The sequence below is a fragment of the Oreochromis niloticus genome, linkage group LG13 (genome assembly GCF_001858045.2).
Source record: "Oreochromis niloticus isolate F11D_XX linkage group LG13, O_niloticus_UMD_NMBU, whole genome shotgun sequence".
Classification (NCBI taxonomy): domain Eukaryota; kingdom Metazoa; phylum Chordata; class Actinopteri; order Cichliformes; family Cichlidae; genus Oreochromis; species Oreochromis niloticus.
In genome coordinates this window covers 19555740-19583480 of record NC_031978.2, presented here as the reverse complement: position 1 = coordinate 19583480, position 27741 = coordinate 19555740, and the positions used below count along the sequence as shown (strand labels likewise).

The 27741-nt window shown below is 40.0% G+C and overlaps 2 protein-coding genes across 3 annotated transcripts; one reads left to right on the top strand and one right to left on the bottom strand.

The window, feature by feature from the left end:
• The first annotated feature begins 678 nt into the window (after nt 1-678).
• On the top strand, nt 679-16013 carry elovl5 (ELOVL fatty acid elongase 5). Of its 2 annotated transcripts, none has more exon segments than NM_001279460.1 (8): nt 679-859; nt 5893-5957; nt 6272-6459; nt 9452-9529; nt 9953-10124; nt 10492-10616; nt 11202-11336; nt 14110-14350. In NM_001279460.1, coding segments are annotated over 7 exon segments (882 nt in total). In that variant the 5' UTR covers nt 679-859; nt 5893-5899; the 3' UTR covers nt 14236-14350.
• Nucleotides 16014-20011: 3998 nt separating this feature from the next.
• On the bottom strand, nt 20012-26220 carry fbxo9 (F-box protein 9). The gene is made up of 13 exons (XM_005474092.4): nt 26002-26220; nt 25108-25179; nt 23877-24008; nt 23724-23781; nt 23449-23548; nt 22889-23019; nt 22674-22788; nt 22402-22520; nt 21784-21874; nt 21600-21695; nt 21420-21513; nt 20541-20695; nt 20012-20455 (listed from the first exon to the last, which is right to left on the bottom strand). The coding sequence occupies exons 1-13, from the start codon at nt 26002-26004 to the stop codon at nt 20347-20349; spliced, it is 1275 nt and encodes a 424-aa protein (XP_005474149.1). The 5' UTR covers nt 26005-26220; the 3' UTR covers nt 20012-20346.
• Between the last annotated feature and the right edge of the window lie 1521 nt (nt 26221-27741).

The window sequence follows — 27741 nt, the reverse complement described above, 5'->3', positions numbered from 1 at the left end:
CTTTTTGCAGCTTTTTCTAAAGTAGGAAAAGCTGTAAAAAGCTATGAAAATGCAACAAACATCTAAATATAATGCCCTCTCTCATATTTTCCACTTCCAGTGGGCCAAACTCGAGTGTTTGCTGGGCTGATTCTGGCCCCCAAACCTTATGTTTAACTCCCCTGATCTAGACACTTAAAGAAAAGATTTTTTTTTAAGTCTCATGCGAGGGGAGGATTTTTTTTTCTACAGTATCATAAGTGATCTTTGATACAGATTAAATTATGCCTGACCAAAAGCCTGACTCATTTGCAGAGTGCAAAGCTTAAAAAATGACGATGCACGAACGAGCTCCCCTTTGACCAGCAGTAAAAACCTCAGTGACATAACTCGTGTCTTTAAACCATAAACGTCACGCGCGGCTTCAATTATTTCTACTTCATTTCTACTTCAAATGTGTTTCCCACTGATGAGAAATAAAATCTGCAACGACCCAATTCTCCCTTCTAATGAATGTGACTTTGCAATAAAGTTACAGATGGTACAGAAAACCTGGATGTCATCTTCTTTTCTTTTTTCCTGCGTGTGCAGTTGCAACGCATCGGGTCACCTCGTGGCTGTAGCCCTCCTGCGGGGCAATGGGCCAATCTGCGTGTTCCTCCCACTATTTTCCACTGTGAGCGACAAGGCTGCACATTGTGCTCAGACCCGGCCAAGCCAAGGTTACACAGGCGGGCTTTTTTTTCTCCTTTTTTTTCTCACCCCGCCTCAAAAAGGTAGGCAGTCCGCTGCTCACAGCTGCATCCACTCTCTCCTGATCCACTCTCAGGGCTTCCTCCTCCGTCTAAATAAGGCGACCACCCAGCTCCGTGGCTGTACGGTAGGCGCTTTCTGTGTCTTCTTCTATGTTTTATGTATTTTTTATTATTATTTTTTAATGCTGCTGCCCTCATGGCGCCTGCAGTGAAAGCGACGAGTTTTGAGTGATGCTGCCGAAGCGGTGACCTCTGCTGTTACTGTGGGCTGTAGGTTGCGATCGACGGGATGCGATAAGTTTGCTGCTCGGCATGTTAATGAATTCCTCTCTGGAAGTTTCCGCTTTGAAATTAACGGGGTTAACGTCATCGGCAGCAGCTCTCATCTTTAGGTTAACGGGGCTGCTGCTGCTGCACAGGATAGTGCGTAAAGTGCAGCTTAGGTTACACGTGTGACCCCCTCCATGTAGAATAGTTGCTATTATACAATAATACTGTGTGTGTGTGTGTGTGTGTGTGTGTGTGTGTGTGTGTACGTGGAGGGGGGTAGCATTCCCGTGAATCTGTCGCGATCATCACGTTAAAAGTCTTTGCAGTACTCGGTGGCTACTTCCAAAGTGTTTTTGTGCGCTTATACATGCTTGTAAGTGATGGCTGTAGATAATGTGACAAACCTAGGAGTGAAAGTGTGCATTTTTATGTGCTCTCGGGAACTGAATGGGGTTTCTTCATCGTCGTCATCATCATCATCATCATCTGTAGAGCCACTTTATTCTCGGTGGTCACCCATGCAGATAATGAGTACATTAGCATTTAAAGCAGGGCACTAGAGAGAATAAGCTGGCCTTATATCGACTATTTCCATGTTATTAATAAGAAATGACAGGTGTTTAGAGTGAAAGCATGATGCTGGTTTTTAGTTGTAGTTTCATTTTTGTTGAGAATTAGTTACATGTGTTACCAGAGGTGGGAAATGTCCATAAAGTTTTGTAAGTGTCATATACACATGCAAATAAGCACAGGCAGGTTTATACTGTACAATGACATTCTTATTTTGCCAGACAACCTTCACACAGCAGTCATAAAAAAATTGAGAGGATAAAATTAAGTGTCCAAGAAAGTACAGAGAAAGTGGTGGAGAGATCATTACAAACCATTCCCAGAGTGGCCTGAAACAAACAGAGAGCCTTTAAAGTGGCACATACTCATAGTATTCATCACTGCATTGAGTCTTCCTCTCTTCAAGAAAAACCAGTTGCAGGAGATGGCCGTCCCTCCCTGACCCTGGTTCTGCTGGAGGTTTTCTCCCTGTTAAAAAGGAAGTTTTTCCTTCCTACTGTCACCAAAGCCCTTGCTCATAAGGGGTCATATGGTTGTTGGAGTTTTCTGGGGTGGGGGGGTATTATTGTAGGATCTTTATCTTACAACATAAAGCACCCTGAGACAACTGCTATTGTGATTTGATGCTATATAAATAAAATAACACTGAATAGAAGCTTCAGCTCTGACTGTTTAGACATATTTTGCAGGGCTGCATGCAGCTTGTACCCAGCAAAGACTCGCTGACTGGCTGCTAACCTGCTCCCCTGTGAAGGCTCAGCCTGCTCTGATTAAGGCCCTGCAGATTATCATGTTTTGGTGCAGCCTAATGCATCTCAGATAATCAGCGAGGATATTACCAAACCGGGGTCGATCAGAATAAGCCATATTCAGTGTCGACAGATAAATGATTACATGCTATTTGTTCCCTGAGCACCGGTTCAAATAGGTGTTTAACTTTTAATTATATATCCTCTGCATTTATGGGCTTTAATCAGTTTAAATAAGAATTTCTTTACATAGATTAAACGACTTTCTGAATGCATGTAAACAAAGTCATTAGCGTGTCCTCTCAGTTCTGTTAGTTGCATTTCAGTATCATATGACTGTGTCTAAGAGGTGCGTGGAGATTGAAATGAGATGCTTTGGTTAAATTTGATAGATCTGCTCACATTTCTGGTTTTAGTGGCCAAGGTTATTCTGAAAAAACTCTGCGATTTACTGTCAATCTAAGAGTCAATAAAGTGCTTTCATATGTGGTAGAAGAGCTACAGTTACTCTCAGCCTCCAGGAGAATGTGATTTGTCTTCATGCTCCCAGCTGTACACGCAGGTGTAGCGACAGTCCAGCGGTGCAGCAGTCGGTTAGATCACAGACTGCTGCATTGACTCTATAGCTGGGGAAACATGTCAGAGCATATAAAGAAGGCAGACATGCTATTTCTGTTTGCAAAGGCTGAAGTGATACAGCAGGCTTTTGCAAACAATATAAAGGCCTGCAGGAATGTGTAAACACCTCTGGGGTGATAATGAATAAAGCATGTGATCATGAGACTTATCAGATTGGGAGTAAGAAAATCTTAATGCAGGGATTCGTGCACTTCTGAAGTGAGAATATTGTTAAGACTGTATGTGGAAGCAGCGCTGTTATTCTGTAGAAGCACTGGTTTTTGAAAATGTCCTCTATTGTAAAAACATGATGCGTTTATCCAGGCCTGCGTGTCGTGATGAATGTGCTTCCTGCTGCTGTAAATCATAGTAGGAGGCAGGCTTGTGAACAGAACCTGGCAGTAGTAACTTATTAGACTTATATGGAAAAAATATCCAGTGGTGCACATCCAGACATTCATACTGGCCTGTACATGGCCTTCTGCTTCATATCACTGGGCCGATCTAACTTTCTGAAGTATAGCAGTAAAACCTAACTTTTTGCTGTGTGACAGTTATATAGTCGTATATCTACTCACAGAGCAATAATTTGCTTTTCAGGCTCTTCTTGACAGCTCCTCAGGCAGCTGTTTAAATCAGGAGGGGGATATTACAAACTGTGGGTTTGAAACGGTCACAAAGGGCTAAACGATCAACAGAGACAGGGCCAGAACCACCACCACAATATGACAGCTTTGGCAGGAGAACATCCACAAGGTTTAGGAAATATATATATATATAGCAGCGCTGCCTGGAGCACATAAAGGGCTAATGAATCTGCACATTCTGACACGTTCATCATCTTCAACAATCTGAGAGCCAGAGAATCAATACACATCGCTATTAATGGGATAGAGTCGTGGTTATCCGCTGAGTACACCTGCCTCCTGGCCTCTGGTCTTCATCTGCATTCCAGAGTGAGAACTGGATATATTTTATGTGTTGATGGAAACGAGAGGGATGTGAAGGATCGCTGCTAGGTTTATGGGATGTGTTAGATGAAGAGAATCTATGGACTGAAGTATGGAGACTTAAAGAAAAGGCAGGCAGGCACAGATGCTTTCAGCTGCTGATAGGCATATATCAGAATTGATTTCTTGGAGTTGTGTCATGGTGTTTAAACTCTGCTTAGAGTTGATCATATTTTTTTAAAAGGCTGTGATTTTGATCACTAATAAAGACATCTTTCAGAAGGATTAAGATTACCACTGCATTCATCTATATGTCTACTTGTAGTAATAAACCTATGGTTGGTTCCACCACACTCTATAGACTTAACATCTTTTCATTGTGCTCGTTTTGTTTTACTTCCTGAAAATGTACTTGTTCTCGAAATGACTGTTGTTACTAATTCCAAAAGACAACCATATTGGGAGAGGTGGTTTTGGGCGTCATGTTCCTCAATAGACTTATTTAGGTACTGTGGTATTAAATTTAGGTTATAACCTAGTATTTTTGTATGTGTGTGTGTGTGTGTGTGTGTGTGTGTGTGTGTGTGTGTGTGTGTGTGTGTGTGTGTGTGTGTGTGTGAGAGAGAGAGAGAGAGAGAGAGAGAGAGAGAGAGAGAGAGAGAGAGAGAGGGAGAGAGACACAGAGACATTCAGTGACGTTAGCTAAATCTCTCAACTCACATTTGAAAGCAACAGAATTGGATAGAAATTTCAGAAACTGCTCATCTACCTGGATTTTCTCACACGACCATCTCCAGGGTTTACACAGACTAGTGAGATATCCTGAAGAGCAGCAGTTCTTTGGCTGAAAAAGCCTCATTGATGCCAAAAGTCAGAGGAGAATGGCTGGAGTGCTTCAAGCTGATGAGAAGACAATTGTAACTAAACAAACAACCACTTGTTACAGCCATGGTATGCAGAAGAGCATCTCTGAACGCATAACACATTGAATCTCAAAGAAGATGGGCTACGGCAGCAGAAGACCACACTGGGTGCCACTCCTGCCAGCTAACAACAGGACACTGATGCTACCACTTGCACTGGCTCACCAAGTTTGGTCAATAGAAGACTGGAAACATTGGTAACATTTGGATGTTGAGGGTCTGAATTTGGTCCAGGTAGCATGAAAGCGTGGATCCAACCTTTCAGGCTGCTGGTGTTGACATATTAGTTTATTGGGGTGTTTTCTTGGCACACGTTGAGCCCTTTGATAACAACTGAGCATTGGTTAAACACCACAGCCTACCTGAGTATTGTTGCTGACTATGTCCGGGTCCCTTTATGGCAACAGTGTACCTACTGATGGTTGCTTCTGGGGGAATAACGTGCCATGTCATGAAGCTCAAATCATCTTAAACCTGTTTCTTGAACGTGACAATGAGTTTAGTGTACTCAAAGGTCCTCCAAAATCTCCAGATCACAATCCAACAGGGCACCACTGGGATCTGCAGCTGACAAATCTGCAGTAACTGCGTGATGTCATCATGTCAATATGGACAAAGATCTCCCAGGAGTGTTTCCAGCACCTTGAATCTATGTTGCCATGAAGGATTGATGAAGTTGTGAAGGAAAATGGGGTTCAACCTGGTATGTTGCATATAAAATTGTGGAGTGATGAGTAATCCTCTCCTGAATGCACAGAACTCAAGTGTACCCTGGGTTGACATAGGCAGCATTAACATAACATCTTTTAATCCTGCAAGAAACCAGAGCTCCCAGTGAACCTGCAAACTCCACACAGTAGTGCCCCACCAAGGTCTGAACCCAGAAGCTTCTTACTGTGAAAAAACGGTGCTAACCACAGTCGCCGTGATGCTCATGCTGTTAAGTCTTAATTGTAGATGATACAGAGTAGTTCATTTACCGTACTGTGGCACATACTCTTTTACATTTATTATTCTTTTTTTAAGCTTTTTAATAATTATTTTGTAATAATGTCTAACAACACTGTTCTTTTTCTAGGTGAAAAATGGAGACCTTCAATCATAAACTGAACGCGTATATTGACTCATGGATGGGTCCAAGAGGTAAGATGACGCAAAATGCAATAATTCACTGAACGGTGCAAATCATTCAAAGCTCTAAAAGTACCCTGTGAGAAAATGTTATATAAGGTAAACATTACCTAAAACCTAAAACCTTTGACCCAAGTCGTACGTTACATGCTCGACACTGCTCGGTGGATCCTCTTGTGCTTTTCCACCTGCTAACTTTCTAGGTGTTGAGCAACATTCTTTTTGCTGGCGATTTTTTTTCAGCTCTCTTCATTCATTTGCTGCTGGCAGTCAGGCCACCTTATTGTCCATCCTCCTCACCTCACCTCTTTATCTCCGTATTTCAGATCAGCGGGTTCGGGGAATGCTGCTGCTCGACAACTACCCACCAACCTTTGCACTCACAGTCATGTACCTTCTGATCGTTTGGATGGGGCCCAAGTACATGAAACACAGGCAGCCGTACTCCTGCAGAGCCGTCATGGTGTTCTACAATCTGGGCCTCACGCTCTTATCCTTTTATATGTTCTATGAGGTAAACGAACTGCTCAGCGCTGAGAGATGAGCTAAACTGGGCCAAAGCAAACACAGCAGAGTCGCACTGCAAACAGATTATAAAATCAAGAGGAGGAAACTAAAATGACCCAGAACTAGATATACACCAATTGGCCATTGATTGTGTTGTTACTGTGGCAACTATCAAGAGGCAGGTTATACAAGGCAGTAAGTGGACGGTTGTTTAAGTTAATGTGTTGAAAATTCAATTCAAGTTTCATTTATATAATTGCAAATCACAACAGCAGTCACCTCACCTACTTACAGAAAGAAAGTAAAAGTACCTCCTTGAAGAACATTTCTACCACGTTTTTTTGTGCAAAGCTAACTAAACCTTGTGCTTTATTAATGTAATGATAAAATAATATTAGTAGATAGGAATACTGATTTTATTTCAGTCTACATTTTAATTCTTACAAAGGTACTCAGCTCGAATCAGGTAAGTAGGACATGAGCAGAGAAAAAGACGGAAAATTAAAAATAGCTCTATTTTCTGTAGAGGGTGACTTTGCCTCTAAACAGGAAAATGAGTAGGGAAGAGGTTAAAGTCTAATTTAGCAGGTGGGGGAACCCTAAAATCAGCTGTAATGGCTCAGCATGGGGAAAAGAATCACAACTCACAATTATTACTGTTTAGAGCTCCAGTAGATCTTAGTGCACAGGCTGTGATCAGCTGACCCACTGCTCTTTGTGGATGTACACAACTGAATTCATCCAGATGTTTGCAGTTGTCCTGGCGGATTTCCATCCTTCACACAGACAGCACGCTGTTTTTGCTGTCTTTTTTTCTAGACGGCAAAACGTTGGTTTGAAGGTGGAATTCAGTGAATGAATCTCAGTATCATCAATTTAACTTCAGTTTCATCTCTGCGACACTTGTTGTAACCTAACACACTGTGTGACAAACTGCACACAGACAGTTACCTGCCACTACTCCCTTTATGCTCGCTCATCTTCTGTAGGGCTAGCTAGATGCTGAAGTACTGCAACCGGCCCAATTTGGCACACGGTTTAGCTCTTTCATCTCTTTTTATGCGACATCCTCCGGTGATTTCATTTGTTACTCTTCAGGCTTAAATCTGTTTCATGTTTGAAGACACAGTGACGAAATAATAACTCCCCTCAAAAAGTAACGAGTCTGTTTTGAAAATGTAAGGAGTAGAAAGTACAAATTTACAATGTAGTGGGGAAAAGTAAAAAGCTGTCAGAAAAATGACTGATACCTATAGTAACGAAGTATTTATACTTTGTTACCTCCCACATCTGCCTCTAACATGAGTTATCATGCTAGATTAGTACATAAATGGAGTGTAAAAATGACAAGTTTTAATTATAGCTTCATTTTTAACAGATATCAGTGCGCCATCAGTCTTTAGCGAGGAATTGGCTGCCTGCATCTGTGGCTGAAAGCTGCACCAAGAGACAATGCCCCCGAGGGGGAGAGAGGGACGCAGCTGGATGCTGACAGGCTCATTGTGCCAGCCTTTAGCACAGCACACTATTGTTTGCTGGAAAACTGCTTTTTTATAAACAGGCTGACTAAGTGACTGAAACTGAGAGACGCACTAATGTAAACAAACATGGAAGAGCATTCTTATTTGGCAGGGAGGCTCAGTCAGTCTGAGCTCAGTAAACTGGGATGTGGCAATAGTGCAGAGAGTTCTCTTATCAGTGACGGCATCTGCTGTTTTGCGTACTGTGAACACCAGGACGTCAGAACCAGACATAGCATTTCTGAGGACGTGTAAGTCTAAAGTATCTTTAGTCTCCTCCCCATCACAGCTGGCAGACCAATCTTGTCTGTCCCTCTGCATTGCGTAAGGCCCCAGTGGACTGTTGCCTGCTTTGATTCATTAAGCACTCCAGTTTGGTAATGCCGCAGCCACGGGGTGAACTTTTGGCAGTCCAGAATCAATCAAGGCCACCTGATGTGAATCAAAGTACAGGGCACTTTTGTTCTTTGTCAACTTTCCAGAGCGCAACTGTAACTGTGATCCGTTTTGTTTGACTATAATGCATCTGTAAGTTTGGAAAAAAATAAATAAATCCAAGCTGTATATTAAGTTAGAGACAGGCTAATATCTGTGGCCACAAGATAAAATACAAACCTCATTATGCTGGCGGTTTCTTGGCTCTGAGCTGTGTAAGTGAAGCCTTTTACAGCAGCAGACAAAGTGCATCTATATGGAAGTGGTGACTCAGCACTGAGCTAAGTCATCCACGTGTATTTGAATAATTATTCTTTAATGTGCCCTTTCAATGCCTCTAACAAGATTTACTAGAAATGACAACAATCAGGCTTCAACCTGATTCTGTAAGTTTCCTCCTCTTATGTAGTCCACAGAGATTACAGGCTGCTGCATGTTTATTGTTGAAGCTAATATGTTGCAGATGGTCTGAGAGTCTGGATTTTAAGGAACGTAGCAGCAGGTCAGAAAGTGTTCAGAGCTTTGCAAATATTCAAATGAAACCTTTGACACACACACACACACAAAAATCAGTGCAAACAAAAGGGAGTGAATGTAGACTAAAGGTGAATACATGGTGTCCTTCGCTGAATAATCTGTATCCCTTTTTAAGCAACTTTTATGAGGTTACTAAAGTGCATGGGGGGTGTAAGGTGTGGTTGTCCTGGAGTACTGCAATTAGCCTTTCCTAGATTAAATGAAACGACTTCCAGCACGTTCTGTGATAACAAACGATGAGCTTGGTGCCTTTTAAACTTTATCGTCTTTGTTGTCATTAATTGTTATCAGCTAAAGATGGTTCATCACAATCTGACACAACATATGTTAACAGGAGAAAATCTAGTTATCTTACTTGCTATTTGTGCATATATTTGCACACGTTTGTTAGTTGCTGGAAGGACCGAGTCATATTTAAAAACACAAATCGTTCACTTCTATTTGTGCACTCCGTATTCTTTGTGTTCAAAAAAATTAATTTTATATTTAATATCTTTTTATCTACAGCTCGTTAGCGCTGCATGGCACGGAGGCTACAACTTCTACTGCCAGAACACTCACAGTGCAGAGGAAGCGGATATTAAGGTCAGTCACCTTTACACTGTGCACTCTTTTTGTGTGGGTGTTCCTCTGTCTTTTGATTGCTTCTTTGATACACTGATGGGCTTTAGAGTGAAATTGTAAGAGAGTCTGTCTAATACGAGAGTATCTACTGATCTGCTTTGATTTCTGTGGGCAGGTAGCTTTAAATTCAGCCAGATAAGCTGTGGAGACAGTGCATTTAATCCAGTTCTCGACATCATGATGGCTCTCTTCAGGCTTGAAAACAAGCCTCTCACTGAAATGTGCTTGGCTCTGCAGTTCTGCAGTGATTGAATTAAAAGTTTTATCAGTTTGTCAGTCCTATAGTTAAACAGCTTTATGATTCCAGACCTTCAGGTGCCTTTGGGAACCCATTCCGATTTTGCCAACATTTTATTTATTTTTCTCTCTCCCTCCCTCTCTCAGGTTATAAATGTCCTCTGGTGGTACTACTTCTCCAAGCTCATCGAGTTCATGGACACCTTCTTCTTCATACTACGAAAAAATAATCACCAGATCACGTTCCTGCACCTCTACCACCACGCTAGCATGTTGAATATCTGGTGGTTTGTTATGAACTGGATACCCTGTGGTCATTGTGAGTGTTTTTACACAGCTTCACCCTCCAGTAACCACAGAAACAGTCTGGCATCACAGTTCAGCTAAATAATTCAAGTGCTCTAACCCATTAGCCTTGAAAGCAGCTCATTCTAGTCTCTTAAAGGATACAAAGTGACACTTATTGACCCACACGCTGCTACATTGTGTAACTAACTTTGTGCTTTTTTTAAACTCATTTACTGCTCACATAAACTAGATTACTTCTGCATCACTTTACTGTTAATGGTTTCTAGTGTTTTTATTTTTTATTTTAACATAAAATCTGTAGTAAATTCTCCAAATTTATTATCCCCTGCTCTCTCTGTGTTAATACCGTCCTGTCTCTCTCTTTTGTGCCTCACCAGCGTACTTCGGTGCCTCACTAAACAGCTTCATCCACGTCGTGATGTATTCGTACTATGGCCTCTCAGCCATTCCAGCCATCCGGCCATACCTTTGGTGGAAGAAGTACATCACGCAGTTACAGCTGGTGGGTTCACATTCTTCCTCCAGTGCTAGAAGCAATATTCAGATTCTTAAGTAAAAATAGCGGCATTTTAGTAAAAAATGTGGTTTGTTTCAAATAAAAGTGCATTTAAATGCATAATTTAAATCCAAAAGTACTGGAACTCCATGGACTTCAGTTTCTGCAGATGACCCTGTGATTTGTAGATAGATTAGCGTGCGTGTGGAAGATGAATGAAAGTCAGGAGATGCAAGAGAAAACATATGTGTGAATGAGAAGGAGGCAGGTGGAAAGGCGAAGATGCAAGAAGGACAGGTAGTGAAGGTGGATGAGTTTAAATACTCGGGGTCAACCAGGTATTTAAACTCATATAAGTTAAAGAGGCGAGGCTGAGATGGTTTGGACATGGATTAAGGATGTTGAATATGGAGCTGCCAGGCAGGAGGAAAAAAGGAAGATCACAGAGGATGTTCATGGGTGTGGTGAATGAGGACATGCAGATGGTTGGTGTGAGTCTGCCTCCCTCTCACCCTATCCTCAGGGTGAGGGGGGCTCTCTGTCACTTTCTCACTCTGTGGTGTGCTGTTTTTGTTTCTTTTCTCTCCACAGATCCAGTTCTTTTTAACTGTGACCCAGACAACTTTAGCAGTCATATGGCCATGCGGCTTCCCCATTGGATGGTTGTACTTCCAAATAAGTTACATGTTCACACTCATTATCCTTTTCATGAACTTCTACATTCAGGTGAGTTGTTTTTCCTTTGTAAGCAGGTAAAACATTCAAATGAAGTAATTGTTTTATGCACGACTTTATCAGCGTGTCACATTGTTACGGAGGAATTTTGGCCCCCTCTCTTACAACGTTGATTCAGTTCATTGAATGTTGCAGGCACAGCTCTCAAAGTCCAGGCCTCAGTGCAATTGAGATCTGGACTTAGTGACACCTTAACTTCGCCATTGCAACATTGTGATTCTTTTCTTTTCCACCCAGTCTGTTACGGTGCTTGGGATCATTGTCATGTTGTTTAAGCTGATTTTGACTAAGACCTACAGGGAGTGCAGAATTATTAGGCAAGTTGTATTTTTGAGGAATAATTTTATTATTGAACAACAACCATGTTCTCAATGAACCCAAAAAACTCATTAATATCAAAGCTGAATGTTTTTGGAAGTAGTTTTTAGTTTTAGCTATTTTAGGGGGATATCTGTGTGTGCAGGTGACTATTACTGTGCATAATTATTAGGCAACTTAACAAAAAACAAATATATACCCATTTCAATTATTTATTTTTACCAGTGAAACCAATATAACATCTCCACATTCACAAATATACATTTCTGACATTCAAAAACAAAACAAAAACAAATCAGCGACCAATATAGCCACCTTTCTTTGCAAGGACACTCAAAAGCCTGCCATCCATGGATTCTGTCAGTGTTTTGATCTGTTCACCATCAACATTGCGTGCAGCAGCAACCACAGCCTCCCAGACACTGTTCAGAGAGGTGTACTGTTTTCCCTCCTTGTAAATCTCACATTTGATGATGGACCACAGGTTCTCAATGGGGTTCAGATCAGGTGAACAAGGAGGCCATGTCATTAGTTTTTCTTCTTTTATACCCTTTCTTGCCAGCCACACTGTGGAGTACTTGGACGCGTGTGATGGAGCATTGTCCTGCATGAAAATCATGTTTTTCTTGAAGGATGCAGACTTCTTCCTGTACCACTGCTTGAAGAAGGTGTCTTCCAGAAACTGGCAGTAGGACTGGGAGTTGAGCTTGACTCCATCCTCAACCCGAAAAGGCCCCACAAGCTCATCTTTGATGATACCAGCGCAAACCAGTACTCCACCTCCACCTTGCCGGCGTCTGAGTCGGACTGGAGCTCTCTGCCCTTTACCAATCCAGCCACGGGCCCATCCATCTGGCCCATCAAGACTCACTCTCATTTCATCAGTCCATAAAACCTTAGAAAAATCAGTCTTGAGATATTTCTTGGCCCAGTCTTGACGTTTCAGCTTGTGTGTCTTGTTCAGTGGTGGTCGTCTTTCAGCCTTTCTTACCTTGGCCATGTCTCTGAGTATTGCACACCTTGTGCTTTTGGGCACTCCAGTGATGTTGCAGCTCTGAAATATGGCCAAACTGGTGGCAAGTGGCATCTTGGCAGCTGCACGCTTGACTTTTCTCAGTTCATGGGCAGTTATTTTGCGCCTTGGTTTTTCCACACGCTTCTTGCGACCCTGTTGACTATTTTGAATGAAACACTTGATTGTTCGATGATCACGCTTCAGAAGCTTTGCAATTTTAAGACTGCTGCATCCCTCTGCAAGATATCTCACTATTTTTGACTTTTCTGAGCCTGTCAAGTCCTTCTTTTGACCCATTTTGCCAAAGGAAAGGAAGTTGCCTAATAATTATGCACACCTGATATAGGGTGTTGATGTCATTAGACCACACCCCTTCTCATTACAGAGATGCACATCACCTAATATGCTTAATTGGTAGTAGGCTTTCGAGCCTATACAGCTTGGAATAAGACAACATGCATGAAGAGGATGATGTGGACAAAATACTCATTTGCCTAATAATTCTGCACTCCCTGTAGATGTCACACAGATGGCCATTGAAGTTCATGATTCAGGTCCATCTAACTTGAGAGATCATATAAGCAGTTTGTTTCATTATGCTGTGTTTTAATGCTGAACATTTCCACTTTGGTTACATCTGTCCGAAGGACATTGTTCCAGATTCTTGTGGTTTGTTCAGATGCAACATTGCATCCTTTTAGAGAGAAGAGGCTTTCTGTTGGAAACCTGTGCAAACGAGCCATAGTTGTTCAGTCTTTCTAATTTTAATGTTATGAACATTTAGCATGCACTCTTTCTGATGATCATTTAATTGATTGGATTTTATCAGCAACACCTGGCTGCTACTTGGACCCTTTTTAATTCATAAGGAAGTTTTCCCTATGAAAACTTTCTTTTTCATGAATGTGCTTCTTGTTCCTTTGTGCTACAGCCCTCTGCCTTTGCACAAAACTCATTAAAATTTAGAGAGCCATTCACTGGAGTGGATGACATCCGCGGTCCTACAATAACTTGCTCCTTAAAATACCTGAACTTGTGAAAGCACCAATACAAGCCTTTATCTGCAGCTGACTGTAGTCTGCTGCAAACTCACCCTTTGCACCTTTGAGTCATAAGAGCAGTGGCCAGCTGTTACTATTTCTCAAGCAAACTTACAGTTGTTTTTATATAAAATGAAATATGCCCGATTCACACACGAGTTCTGTTCTCAAGCTAACATTCACACTCTGATGGATTCCTCAGAGTTCAGTATCCAGCCCAAGGTCACTGTGTTATGCGACTAGAGGAGCCAGGGATCGAGAAATACCGTGGAAACATTACTACCGCCTCAAGGAGTGGAGCCCTGGTCTCCACTCCTTGAGAGGATGAGTGAATTTTCATCTATAAAATTATATGTAGTGATTTATTTTTCCCTCTTTTGTCTCACTCAAGACTTACAAGAAGAGCGGTTCTCAGAGGAAGCATCCACAGAACAGCTCCCTGCTATCAACAAACGGACATGCTAACGGGACGCCATCGACGGACTTCACCGCACCCAAGAAACTGAGGGTGGATTGACATTTGAGAAACCTATTTCTCAATGTAGCGTGTTAGCTAATGCTGCTAGATGTGTCTTCTTACCTAGAATAGCCTAGCACTTACTTCAGATGAAATAAGCCATAGCCACATACAGTATAGCCAGAGACTTTCCATGTTTTTGCACATATTGCTACTTACTGTACTGAATTATTGACTTAATGAAGAAAATTAATATTTTGTAGTAAGGTTGACACTGTACAATATTGCCTTCCCCACCCTCTAGAGGTAATGATAATCCAAAGCAAACATGTTGTTCTTGCTACACATTCAGCAACGCTTTACACACGCAAGATCTAAAAATGAAAGCTGCACCGAGTGTGTTGGCAGCTGAAGGTTCTTATCACACTCAGTGACGTCAACTTGAGGGACAACTGAAAACACACACACACATACACGATGCTTACTGTGGTCCTTAATGTGTAACCAGAATACGCATCTCGCGTCTTGCTTTATCTCATTCCTGCCTCAGCAGTTGCATCATCTTAAATGTTGCTCTCTGTAATACTGTAATGCATACTTACTGAGAGGCTCTAACAACTGAAATTGCACATTTGCAGAATAATATTCAGCGCAGGGTCTCAAATTTGGAATATTTAGCAATCTAACAAAGCATAACCAAAGTATAGTGTTCTGCGCATTGTAGGATTTCTATTTAAAAAGCATTTAAGACAGCGTGACAGGGCAGCTGCGGTGTTTCATGAGAGTAGTTTAAATTCAGTTCTGCTTAATAAATTCTGAAAATTCAGTCTTCCCTTGTACACTGAGCTTTTAAGACCTTAAATATAATTTGATTAAATGAACCTATGCCATTAGCACTGCAGCATAAATGCTTATTTTTAAACTATTTAGATGGTAAAGATGATCATAGTGTTTTTGGCTAAGTAAGTAAATATGTTGTATTCAGACAAATTATATAGTTGGCTATAAAAGATCTGTTCTCTTTAGATCAAGTTGTTGAAAGGCGATCTTACCCCAGTATTCATTTAGGCAAACCAGATAGAACATGTACGATCTGCTTGAACACGTGACTAAACACTCAAAAACTGGAAAGATTATGACAACTGGACGAACCCCATTGCTGAGAAGCTTTATACTAAAAGCTCAGTTAGGACAGTTTATTATTAATATCATTACAATTCTTTTTAATTATCTTTATTGAAATAGGGTCTTCTGTGCCTTCTGGACCAGTTGATTTGGTTTCTAATGTAGCATTTTCACATTTTTCTTAATGTTTGTTCACGTCAGACAAATATGTGTCCAACTTCATGTCTGAATCCTGTGCCTGAATCTACATTTCCTTTGTGGAATTTGAGAATTTCAGCAAATTATTATTTCTAACAACTTCTAATTGTATTTTGATGTTGATAAAACAGAATAGCAAAAAAAAAACAACAGCAAAAAAAAAGACCTTTTTCTATTCAAAAGTAACTACATCCACTTACATCCCTCTAAAGCTCACTTTGGATCAATAATATACATGAACATAGTCAAAGTAGCTTTTCTCCCAGTTCCCAGCCTTCATGCTAAGCTACTGGTTGTAGCTACATATTTGGCACACAGATATCAGCAAATGAGTATTTTCTCTATTCCTCTCATATCTCCCCCTCCACCCCAAAAAATAACAGCGTCCAACGAGGGAAAAAGATTTTAGTGATTAAACTATTTATTAATTCATTTTCATTATGTTAACATTTTTTTGTGTTTAATTTCCAAGCAGAGGTGGTAGTAAATGCTGGTATGGAAAAAGAAATGTATAAGGGTGGCTAAAGTACAAATCTTAAATTAATTTCCGACACTGTACCCATGAAATCATACAGGTGTGTAATGACATGTAATAAGATGCACTGAGATCAAAGATTTTCTAGATTGTTAAATCGATATATTTTCTGAAATCAGGTCATAAATCCAAATTAATGTGTTAGAATTTGTTTATTCACTGTAACACATTAAAAAAAAGACTATGAACATATTTGTCGTGTTTTGTCTTGAAAATTAATCACACTGACAATAACGAGAGAGAACAGACTCTTAATTATTTTTGAGTTTGCAAAACATTTACTAGCCATGCTAATAGCAAAAGCAGTTTATCAGTTGTATTATGTATAATTAGTAAGCGTTGGTATGCTAACATGCTGTCATGTGAGCATGTTAACATGCCTGGCTGCATGAATAAAAAGATTTACAATTTCCATGTATTTTAAAAAAGGAAGTTATTTTTTGTGACTGACCCTCCCAGCCCGGTTCTGTTTCTGGCTTCTTCCTGTTAAAAGGGAGTTTTTCCTTGTCGCCATCACCAAGTGCTTGCTCATCCAGCGTCATCTGATTCCTGGGGTTGTCTTTCTAAAGTTGTAGGGTTTTTATCTTGCAGCGTAAAGCACTTTGAGGTGACTCATTGTGATGTGGTGCTGTATAAATAAGATTTAATTTAATCATTTTCCAGATAAACTGCATTATTATAAATGAAGCTATTATTGATCAAGCAGTGCAAAAGTAATTTAAGTAAAGCGCTGCAACATTAAGTGATTTCCACATCAATGAACCAATCATTTTAATCGTTTGTCATTTTATATAACGACATTAAAAAAAATATGCATGTTTGGAATACATGCAGTTTGCTATCAGTTTTGAAGATAAGTGAGGCCTGTTGCATTGGGGAAAAAGAATGGCAGCATATGTTAGTCAAAAATTTGAATCATTGAACAATACTGGTGCCTTCATGAATTTCTATACCATAATAAAGCACCTATGTAGCATCACACACACTAGTTTTTGGGGACACAAGCTGCATGTTCCCCCTTCTCTTTAAGCTATGACGCGCAGTCACATTTTCTAAAATTAATTTACTGGCTAAATCCTAATATGCCTTCTTCTCCACAGCCCTCAGGCCCAAAGGAGGCAGAAGTATCTCTGTGTCTTTTGTAAACATTTCTCTTTTTTAGCATGTTGGAATTTAAGCTTGCACTTGTGGAAGCAGCAACAAATTGTTCACTGACTGTCTTTCAGAAGTGATCCTGAACCCGAGCAATGATCGATTTCCACTACAGAATCACGCCTGTGTTTAATGCAGGGCTCCAAAATAACCTTCCAATATTAGCTTTCAGCTTTGTCCCATGTGTGCAGATGTGAGTCTGGACTGTCTGAATCTTTAATGATATTTTCTTCTTTAGTTCATGAAATCCTGAAATTCTTTCCAGCTTTAATTTGAGACATGAAACAACCTCTCTGGGATCCTTTTTTTCCACACCCAAGCATTTTACTGAATAACCGTATTAGTTTTGAGAAGCTTCACCAGCTGTGGGTTTTCCCCCATTACGTAACATCGGCAGAATTCTTGTTCTCCCTGTACCTGACTTTTTGAAAACTTCTTGTTTGCATATCAGGGCATTGTGTTTTTATTTGGTTTTTAAATATGATCCAGACCCAGCAAATTATTATTGTCCTATGTGGGGGACAGGAGTCTGAGAGCTCTATACCAAACAAAATTAATGCATCTATTTGAGTCCTGCTGTACAGTCAAGAGGACATCCTCGACTTTCTAGTGATGCCACATTTGTAGGGATTTGATAGACAACATAGACTTTATTTTCAAAGTGATGAGCATTGCAGTTTCCACATTTTATAGCAAGAAAGGATGTCAAATTATACATTTTTAATCATGTTTTTATTGCTAAAAGTCTTTTTTTTTTTTCTCAATGTGAGATTCCTAAATTCAGTTTAGTACAGAATAGTAATTTTAATCTTTTCAAAATAAAACTTGTATTCAGTGTCCTACTGTGCATTATGCATAAAAACCAATGTGTAAGCTAGGGCTCTAAAGTTTTTTGGTATTACTGTGTGTAGAAGGAGAAATGGGACCTTTTTGTGGAACATTTCTTTCAAACACAATACTTAATTATCTTTAAAAAAAAATCTAGATATGAAAATGATTTTTTTCTGATTCTCAGGAGAATATCAATTTCTCTGTTTCTCTGTGTGTGCTCGCTCACTGTGGATTTAATCAGGATGTTGTGACCAAATGTCTGACCTCAGAAAGCAGACTAGGCCAGAGTGAGGGGGTCACACCCTGCACAGCTTTCTCACTTCCACATGAAACTATTCCAGCTAGCTCTTTGGGAGCTTTGTCTTACAGGATACCCTGACATGCTTTTTATTTAAGGGCGTGGGGACGGAAAAAAAGCCTCTTCTCCCCTGTTACCGAGGTCGCTCAGCGTCGTTTCGACTTAGTCTACGTAGTACGTGTCAAGACAATAACCCACTCTCACCCCAAAGTTTTTTTCCATTTGCTCTGTCCTCCTCCTCATGAACACTGCACGCAGACTTGATGCACTGGAGAGCCGTGAGTCACACTGAGCTCGCGTTTGGAGGACAGAGCCACTGTTTGTGAGCTTTGGTGGCGTATCTGCTGGCCAGCCACTATTCAAACAATGCCTTACTCACTGATTTTTAGAGGCCATGGCCTGAGGACATGCAGAGGTCAGAGTACAATATTGAGGTTTATAAAATCAGCAGTACAGTATGCAATGTTTAGATTTTTTTTTCACAGTATCTCTAATAGGAGCACAGGAAGAAACAAGGTTTGGTTATCAGATCTCCTCCTGCTCCATCAATAACAGAGTTATTATAGATAACTGAAAGTAAACAAAAAAGCCATAAAACTAGATGTGAAAAAAATGAGTTAATTGAAATTCAAATAAAAAATTAGACCTCTGAAAAAATAAAACAAATCATTTTTTTAACTTGGAAAACCAACTAAAATAAAATAAGACAAAAAACATGTTTAGTTTTAGTGTTTGGTTAAAAAATTTGCCTGATGAGGCTTTGATACATATTTATTCATATTTTTTGCAATACATGCTGATTTTTTTTTAAATCTTACCTTTGACATATTAAAGGCTAAAACTACAACTGAAACCAATGGAAATTAAACATTTTCAATAAATAAAAACTAAAGTGAAATAAACAAACTAATGTTGGAAAGTAAACTAATTGAAAAGCAAAAAGTCTAAATGAAAACAAAAACTTACAAATGACAAAACTATAATAACTCCGATAAATGCATCTGATTTTTTTAGCTGTGCTGAGTTTTACCTGTGACTGCTTGACGCGACTTATGAAACAGACACACAAACATTCAAGTGGCTGTTCATGTAATTTGCCTCAAACTAATTTCTCAAACTCTTGCTATGGGAAAATGATATTGTGTCCAGTATGAGTCAAAAACAATAACCGCTTACTGGTGTGGTTTTCTGGAGGTATTATTAGGCAATTTCCTCATTATCCTCCCACTGCTTTTCCCATAAATCAGTGCCAGCTAAACGACCAAACGCTCGCTTCATCTCAGTGATTCAGGATTACTGTAAAAGAAGCCGTTTATCGACCTTTTCCTTCTGTTTACTGTGAACCACCAAAAAACTGGCAACAGCAAACTATTTAAATATTTACTTACCATTTTCATAGACCAAAGTTTTAGATCAGCCACCAGCTCTAGTAAAGCTACAAATGATTTCAGACTAATCCAAACAACTTTCACATTTATTGTTTTTTTTCCTGTAAATCCTGTTTGATCTGCTCAGTTCCCAGAAAATGTAATATGTGGATTAAACCCACGTGTCCTCAAAGAGACAAATGATGTAGAAGCATGAAATTAAATCTGCAATGCTTTCTGTTGAACTCATGTTGTGTAATAGGTTTTCTATTGTAGGTTTTCCGTAACCTATCAATTTTGAGTAAAAGAAAGCCCCATCAGAGCAGCGAGGCGGTTTTGTTCATCACTGTTTATTTGAGGAAGAAAGTGCACAACAAAACAAAAACAGTATGAACATTCATTGCTTGGAACAGGTGGGAAATTCTGCTAATTATTTTAGCTCTCAGCATATTACCACAATTTCTGAAATCAGAAAATAAGTATTTTTCTCTAAAGTGTACCTGAAAGACTGGCATGCTTTCATTTAGAAAACGTGAGGGTTCAAACAGCAACACCATAAAGCAGCTGCAGCACAAATTAAAACAGGCTGAGAAGTACGTGTGTTTTTGATGCGACGAGGACTCAATCTCTGCTGTGGTCTTCGTGAGATCATGTGCAGGGTCTGCTTAGAGAGGCTGCTCAGAGAAAGCAGTGTAACTCTTCACACGTGCAAAGAAGAAGGGTGTGTACATCCTGTCCAGGTCAAAAGTAGTAATGACTGTTTCCCCAGTCAACCTAAAAGCATAATCACGTCAGGTTTAGAACAGAAATTGACGTTTTTCCCTTCTTGTTCACTTCTATTAGCAGTCCTGTGACTTACTTGTAAGTGATGTGGCAGGAATGGTGGATCCACACAAGCTTACTAAAACTCTGATGCCCCCCAGAGGACAGAGCCAGTCCCACGTGAAAGCTGTGTTCAGCCTCCGGAGCTGGGTTCCGCCTGCAGAACCGATTCCTTTGGAAGTCGGTCGCTTTCTGTCAACAGATACGGTTTACAAGCTCAGACGTAATCCAACAGGTTAGGTGAAATATTATGGAAAACTGGAATTCACAGCAGATGCTCTCAGAGACATGGCACCTAAGAACGCCGAATATACTGTAAATCTGCCAGAAATTTGGTAACTACGAAGCTTGCAATCAACCAGAAGAGACAGCTGAGATTCATGAGTTTTAAAATTTTGTTGGCTAACTGTATCCGTAACATAAATAATCAAAGCGTTTTTTCCCAGGCTCTGGGTGCTTCGAACAGAGGCATAGATTCTGTCAGCACCTGTGGGTCAGTGCTGCAGTGTTTAGCACCCTCACACATTTCTAGAAGTATAACTTGTGTAGGGGGAAATCATTTTATACCTAGTGAACTGTAACAATACATTTAACAGTGTTGTGTTTATGTATAAATAACTTCTTTGTGTTCAAGTATAGGCCAGTAAGAGGCCAACTTCTACCATGAAAAGAAACAGACATGCTAACAACACTGATGAATGAGGTACTAGGATTAAACAATACGTAATTTTTTTCAAGGGGAAAATTCCCAAAATTGTGTAACTGCAGCTGTATTTGCACTGTTTTAAACATATGACTTTTTTTTTTAACCACTTCCATTTATTGAGGTTTAATTTACTCAATGAGCTGGCCTTATTATACATATATGGTTATCTAGTCATCTCCCACCCCTCAAATGCCTCAAACATTTTCTTACCTCATCTTTTTTCTTGCAGACAACAGCAAAAACTTTGGTTTGATTGCCTGTCTCCTGTGAGAGACGGAAGTGACCGAGCAGAACTGAATCCATTCTGAGAAATGAAACGCAATTAAACAATTGTCAATCCTTTATACTCTCAATGGGTCCGGCTGAGTTTAGAGAAAAGATGAGGTGTACCTGGTGTTCCTGGTACGCAAACGGGGAACAACGGACAAAGGCTCCTCAGGGGTGGTCAGCATGATGACGTGGCCATCGGGGAAGAAGCGGAGGTACCTGAGGTAACAATGTCGTCACTGTCAAAAATGTCATCTGTGGTTTTGTTACAACTCACAATAAATAAAGACTACACTCAAATATTTACCTGTAGTATTCAACATGGTGCCAAGCCCTGTAAAATCCATCCAGCGATTCCTCTCCTTGGCGAATGTATGATGTTTTGCTGATATACACACCTGTGGAAAGAAAATGAATCATCCAGTAATTCGTTTACATTGAATATGGTAGCAATAACTTCTAAAAGCATCAGCAAAAAACAACACTAGTGGGTGGTAATTTGAGGCATTTAGCTCTGAACTGTTGTTAGCTGCATGTAACAATCATCTAAAAGTTTGCAGCATAAAGAAGTATTACACCCGTAACATTATTCCTGTGGTCTTTTTATGTACTGAAACTCAGTACACTTCCAGCAGCTGCCTCACACTGCAGGGGGCAACAGTGAGCTGCAAGTTAAGAGCAGGTACGCAAACATGGTTGGCAAACAGGCTGGGCTAATGTGACTTGAAATAAACTGCTATAAAAAAAAAAAAAAAAAATTGCATGGAAATTTTTACCTGATAAGCATGCTTGTGGTATCTGTCTTGATAATAAAATATATTTTCTATGACACTCTAGTTCTTAAATCATGCTGTATCTGTTACAAAACATTACATTTTCCTGCACTAATGTGGGTTTGGAGATCCAAGTTGTCAGTAGTAATTACCATCAAAACGGACTCTGGGCCTTTGCAGGAACATCTCCCTCCAGGATGTGAAGGGTACAAGTTTAGTGCACTTCCGTCCCCAAACTCTTAAACAAGCCAAGCGCCAAATCTCAGGGTCTCTGGAGAGAGAATGAAAGCGAAACAAAAAATTTAGAGCTCACAGCACCATGAGATCCTTTATTGCCTGATATGAAATTGGCAATTTTGTCAAAACCTGAGCCTGCTGACAAATAATTTGTCACCCAGCTGATTTCTTTGAAAGCGAGGCTGACCTTGCACAAATGTAAAACCCACGGCAAACCAAAGACAGCTGCTCCAGAGCGCGCATGTCCAGATCGCTTGATACAACCCACCGAAATATGTACATCAGGATTTCCCGTGGCAAAGCTGCAATTTAAAAAAAAAAAAGATAAGAAAAGAATGATAATGGCTATGTGTTAATTATGACTCAAGAGGTTTACAATTAAATTACATTAGAGGCTTTTACCTGAAATGTGCACCTGAGTCATTTCAACCTCAGGAGTGCAGATCTTTGGAAATGAGCCTTCCACAGATAGCTGCTGCTCGAAGTAGGCAAGTAGATCCTCGATCTCCCCATCAACATCACTATCCTCCATGCTGCAAAAAAGAAAAATAAACACAGTGTGCTCGGTTTAAAAAATTAGACTATGAATTACTCCCATACAAGCCAGCACACTATATTATTCAACTACCAAACAAAAGCGAAGACAGAAAAGTTGCTTTTGTTGTTGTTGTAAATGGGCCAGCTTAAGTTTTAATCCAGCTGAGTGATCCTCCTCACACCCTCAGTCTGACTGTTTAGCCCTAATATTATAAGTTCAGCCTTTATACTACTAGTTTTATTACAATAATAATAATATAGCAGCTCTCTGTTTAGCATCTTAATTACTTCACAGGGGGAAATGATCCCCAAAAAGAAAGGAAAAAGATTTACATAAGACTATAATTTTAGAACAACTTAATGTCTGAAAACATGCTGTCACAAAACAGACCTGCGGTAAGCTTAAACAAAATAAAGTAGCTTACTAGTTCCCTCCGCCTCTGTCTGCATCAGGAGGACGGCTGTAGTTGATTTTAAACTCAATGTCAGGAACAAGCTGCATAGCCATGCGATAAAATTTGATAGCTGCAAGTAAAAACATCATATTAGACTGACAAACAAATCCAACAACCAGTTGTTTTGGTTTCTCAGAGAAATTACAGAACTAAATGGACGACGTTTAAGGATAAAGAGTCGTTAACTTCTAAAGAGTTATTTTTATTTGTGGTAAAGTGCGATCTGTATCCTATGTAGCGCATACCTTCATAGACAGCTCCATTCTGCTCCTCCTGAACAGCTCTCAAGAACAGCTCTGTAGCCTGAGGGAAGGTGACTCTCGTCAGTCATTTAACAGCTGATAATAATCGACAACACATGCAAGCCTACAGCTAGAAAAAATTATTCCCCAACTTGCCTTTTCCTCTCTAGCAATTTCTTGCGCCTTCCTCAGACTTTTGGCTTGCAGCAGTCGGTTGCTCGTTCCACTCGCTCCGGAGCTCGGTTTGAGCTCAGACATCCACTGAGCTCTGAACACATTGAGCTCCAGCTGCAATTTGATTACAACATTAATAGAGTGAGTGCCAAAGAAAGGCTTCAGCTTATCCACGCTTAGTTGAACTTTAACACTGCTGTTACAGCCTATTTGGTTTACAAATTTAAGAATGAGATACAATACTGTATGAACTCAGCAATATATAAACTGCCAGGAGGTGAAGACAAATATTAGAAACAAAGATGGATATGCATCAAAGAGTAGAGTTACAGTGTACTACATTCTTATAATATATTTTTATAAATGAATCGTTGCAAACAAATAAAAAAGTCCTCCTCATCTTTCATTGTACCTCCCTGACATATGAGAATTAACTCGCAGCACTGGGCTCAACAGCTGAGGAACAAGATCCCTCTCTGCTTCGGCTGCCATGTTTTGCATACAGTCCAGGTTTTGCCACTTTAAACAAATAAGTACATGAGGGGATAACATATCTTATCTTTGGCCAAAAGAAATGTTTTTGTTAGTGATTTCAGTGCTAGCTCGAAAGATACACTGATGCACAGTACAGGTTCGCTTTTAGGAATATTGCAGTTTTTCTTGACCTTTATGACACTGCAGTTTTTGTTGTATTTTCAGGAGATAAGTTAGATGTGTTGCTCCAGGCTCTGGGGAGGCCCCAGCCCTGACTGATAGCATAGTGTGTGTTTTTCTATGCAGGTATGTTTTTACTACATTAGTAGTGTGTTTGGGATCATTGTTATGCTGAAAAATGAAGCTGTTGACAATCAGAAGCTTTGTAGACGGTTTTGCATGATGGATCAAAATAACAGCACCTCCACCATGTTTTATAGATGGCTGTTGTACCTCTCTCCTGGCCTCAACTGTACATATTGATGACAATTTAAAACAAGAATTTCAAATTGGATTCATCACTCCATCAGACCTGCTGTCACTGATTGTCAGTGCAAATTTTGTGTAATCTGACATATCTCAGTCTTTTCTCCCTGTGTCCCCTACTTAAGAACGTCTTCTTACCAGGCTTACCTTCTACTAAGACCACTGTGTCGCAAGAAAATGTGGCTCCTTGGAAGTAAAATTTAATGAAGCACAGCCCTAGAGTGTTGCACAAACCATGATTTATGCTGCTCACCTGAAGATCTGGATCATCTGAACTTTCATCTTCATCCTCTACTGTACCTTCAATATCTGCATTTTCGTCAGCCTGCGCAAGAAACCAAAAAGTTATAATTAAGAAATTAATTTACGGTTAACTATATATATATATATATATATATATATATATATATATATATAAGAATAAAACAGATTATCAGCCATCCTGTATATAGCAGTCAATAAGGTGATGAAGATAAATTTAGAGACTAAAACAGCAAGCCTCATGTAACCAAACTTAATACACATTAACATTAATATATGCAATATATAGCTCACTTTGCGTCGAAGTTAATTATACTGCTACTACCTAAACAAAATCGATTTAAAATGCATATGAAATACGTAATAAACAACAATATTGTAAGTACACGTTGCTTTATATGCACTGCACAGCGTTCGTTGTTGACAGTTTGGTGCTCCTTGTTATTACAGCACAGTTCCCTGTTCATGTTGCGGTAAATAAGTTTCATTTTTCATTAACATACAAACTGTCAAAGTGGTCAAACTTGTTGCAAGAAATAGAAACTATAAAGTTCTGCTGTGGGCCTGATTTAGAAGCAACTCAGGTAACCACCAAACATAACCATATTTAGCTTAACAGTCTGCGATGCTAACCCTCGGTGTATAATACTGTGAATTAATCTGCATATCGTTGATTTGAGGGTCTTGCATCTAAATGTAGGCGCCAAGTGTTGTAAATCAACTACTTTCGCAAATAGTTTGTAAACTGGTTAGCTTACAGCACAGCTTAGCTGAGCTAGGCTGAGCTGCAGGTAACATTAAAAGAAGCCAGGTGACGTTAGCTACATTAGCTCGCTAGCTCGCTAACACTTTTCGCTGCATAACTGCCAAAAACACGGTGACCCACCATGACAACCTGGCCAGTAAGTCTCCTTGTTATCTTCACAGGCGGTCAGCACTACCGTTTACAGTTCACGGTCGGAGAAACGGACAACACAACGGACATATTTACGAGCTCGCAGGAACGCAGCCATTTCGCTGAGTAGCCCGGAGCCTCAGTGGCACAGGAAGTCAGGAGGCGCTAAGAGACTCGAGAAGCGCCCTGTGTCACTCCGGCTCTTCAATATCAGCTGAAAAATAAACATCCCTGTGTGGGGCAACGACTAGCAGCTGTCATTTATGAATGACCTGTATGTGTGTGTTATATTAGATTATAATCTCTTATACAACTGTCTTTAGTGACCAAATTGTTGGCATGTTAATTACTGGACATTAAATACTCAGACAGGTGCACCTGTTCCACTGCTGGTTAAAGGAACCAGCCAATCACATGGCAGCAGTACAATGCATTTAAGCATGATCAAGATGACCCACTGAAGCTGAACCTGAGGATCAGAATGAGGAATAAAGGTGATTTAAGTGGCTTTGAATGTGGCATGGTTGTTGATTAAAATTAAATTCCAATTAACCACTCATCACAACCGCAGAAGAGCATCTCTGAATGCACAACATGTGGAACCTTGAACCAGATGGGCTGCAGCGGCAGAAGACCACACTGAATGCAACTCCCATCAAGGAAATAGAGGCTACAGTTTGCACAGGCTCACCATAATTGGATGATAGAAGATCGGAAAAATGATGTCTAGTCTGATGAGTCTTGAATTCTGCTGCAACATTCAGATGGTTAGCATAAACAACAAGAAAGCATGAATCCATCCTGCCTTGTATCCGTGGTTCAGGGTTGTGATGGTGTAATGGTGTGAGGTATATTTTCTTGGCAAACCTTGGGCAACTTAGTACCAACCAATCATTTAAATGCCACAGCCTACCTCAGCTTTAGCCACAGTGTACTCATCTTCTGATGGCTTCTTCCAGCTGGATAACAGACCATGTCACAAAGTTAAGATCATCTCAAACTGACTCCTTGAACATGTCAGTGAGTTCCCTGTACTCAATTACCCTCCACAGTCAACATATGTCAATCCACTAGAGCACCTTTGGGATGCGGTGGGATGTTCCAACCAAAGTCTCAGAGGAATGTTTCCAGCAACTTGTTGAATCTACACCACAAAGAATTAATGTAGTTCTGAAGGCAAAAGGGAATCCAACCTAGTACTAGCAAGGTGTACCTTATAAAGTGTCCTGTGAGTGTAAATTGCAATGTGATTGTCAGAGCTGTTGCTGTTTTAATTCCTGCCAGTTAAATATAAAATGCAAATCAGTAGGCTCGCCAGTATTCCTTTTTTTGCTTTTTTTGAAGTTTTCTTTTTTTTAAATGTACTTATTTATTTTTGCAATTCATTATAATATAGCACCAAATGGCAACAGCAGTCTCCGAAAGGCACTTTATGTAAAAAACAACGTGTACTAACAATTTAGGGAGTAGGGAAAACGATGATGACCTCACATTCATATTAAGGGCTCTTTTTTTCTTTAATCAAAGAAGAGTGCGAAACAAGAGCATTAAATGTTGCTCACTTCCGCTTTTGCTCTGCACCTAAACATCTTTTCCACTCTTTGCGTATTTTTATGTTACTGGCTGGTCTTTCCACCTCGCCATTCGCCCTTCACGATTATGTCATAAAATGTCAATAACTTTAAATGACTGCACCGCTTCCTTTTTAGCTTCTCTAGCAATGTGTGGACT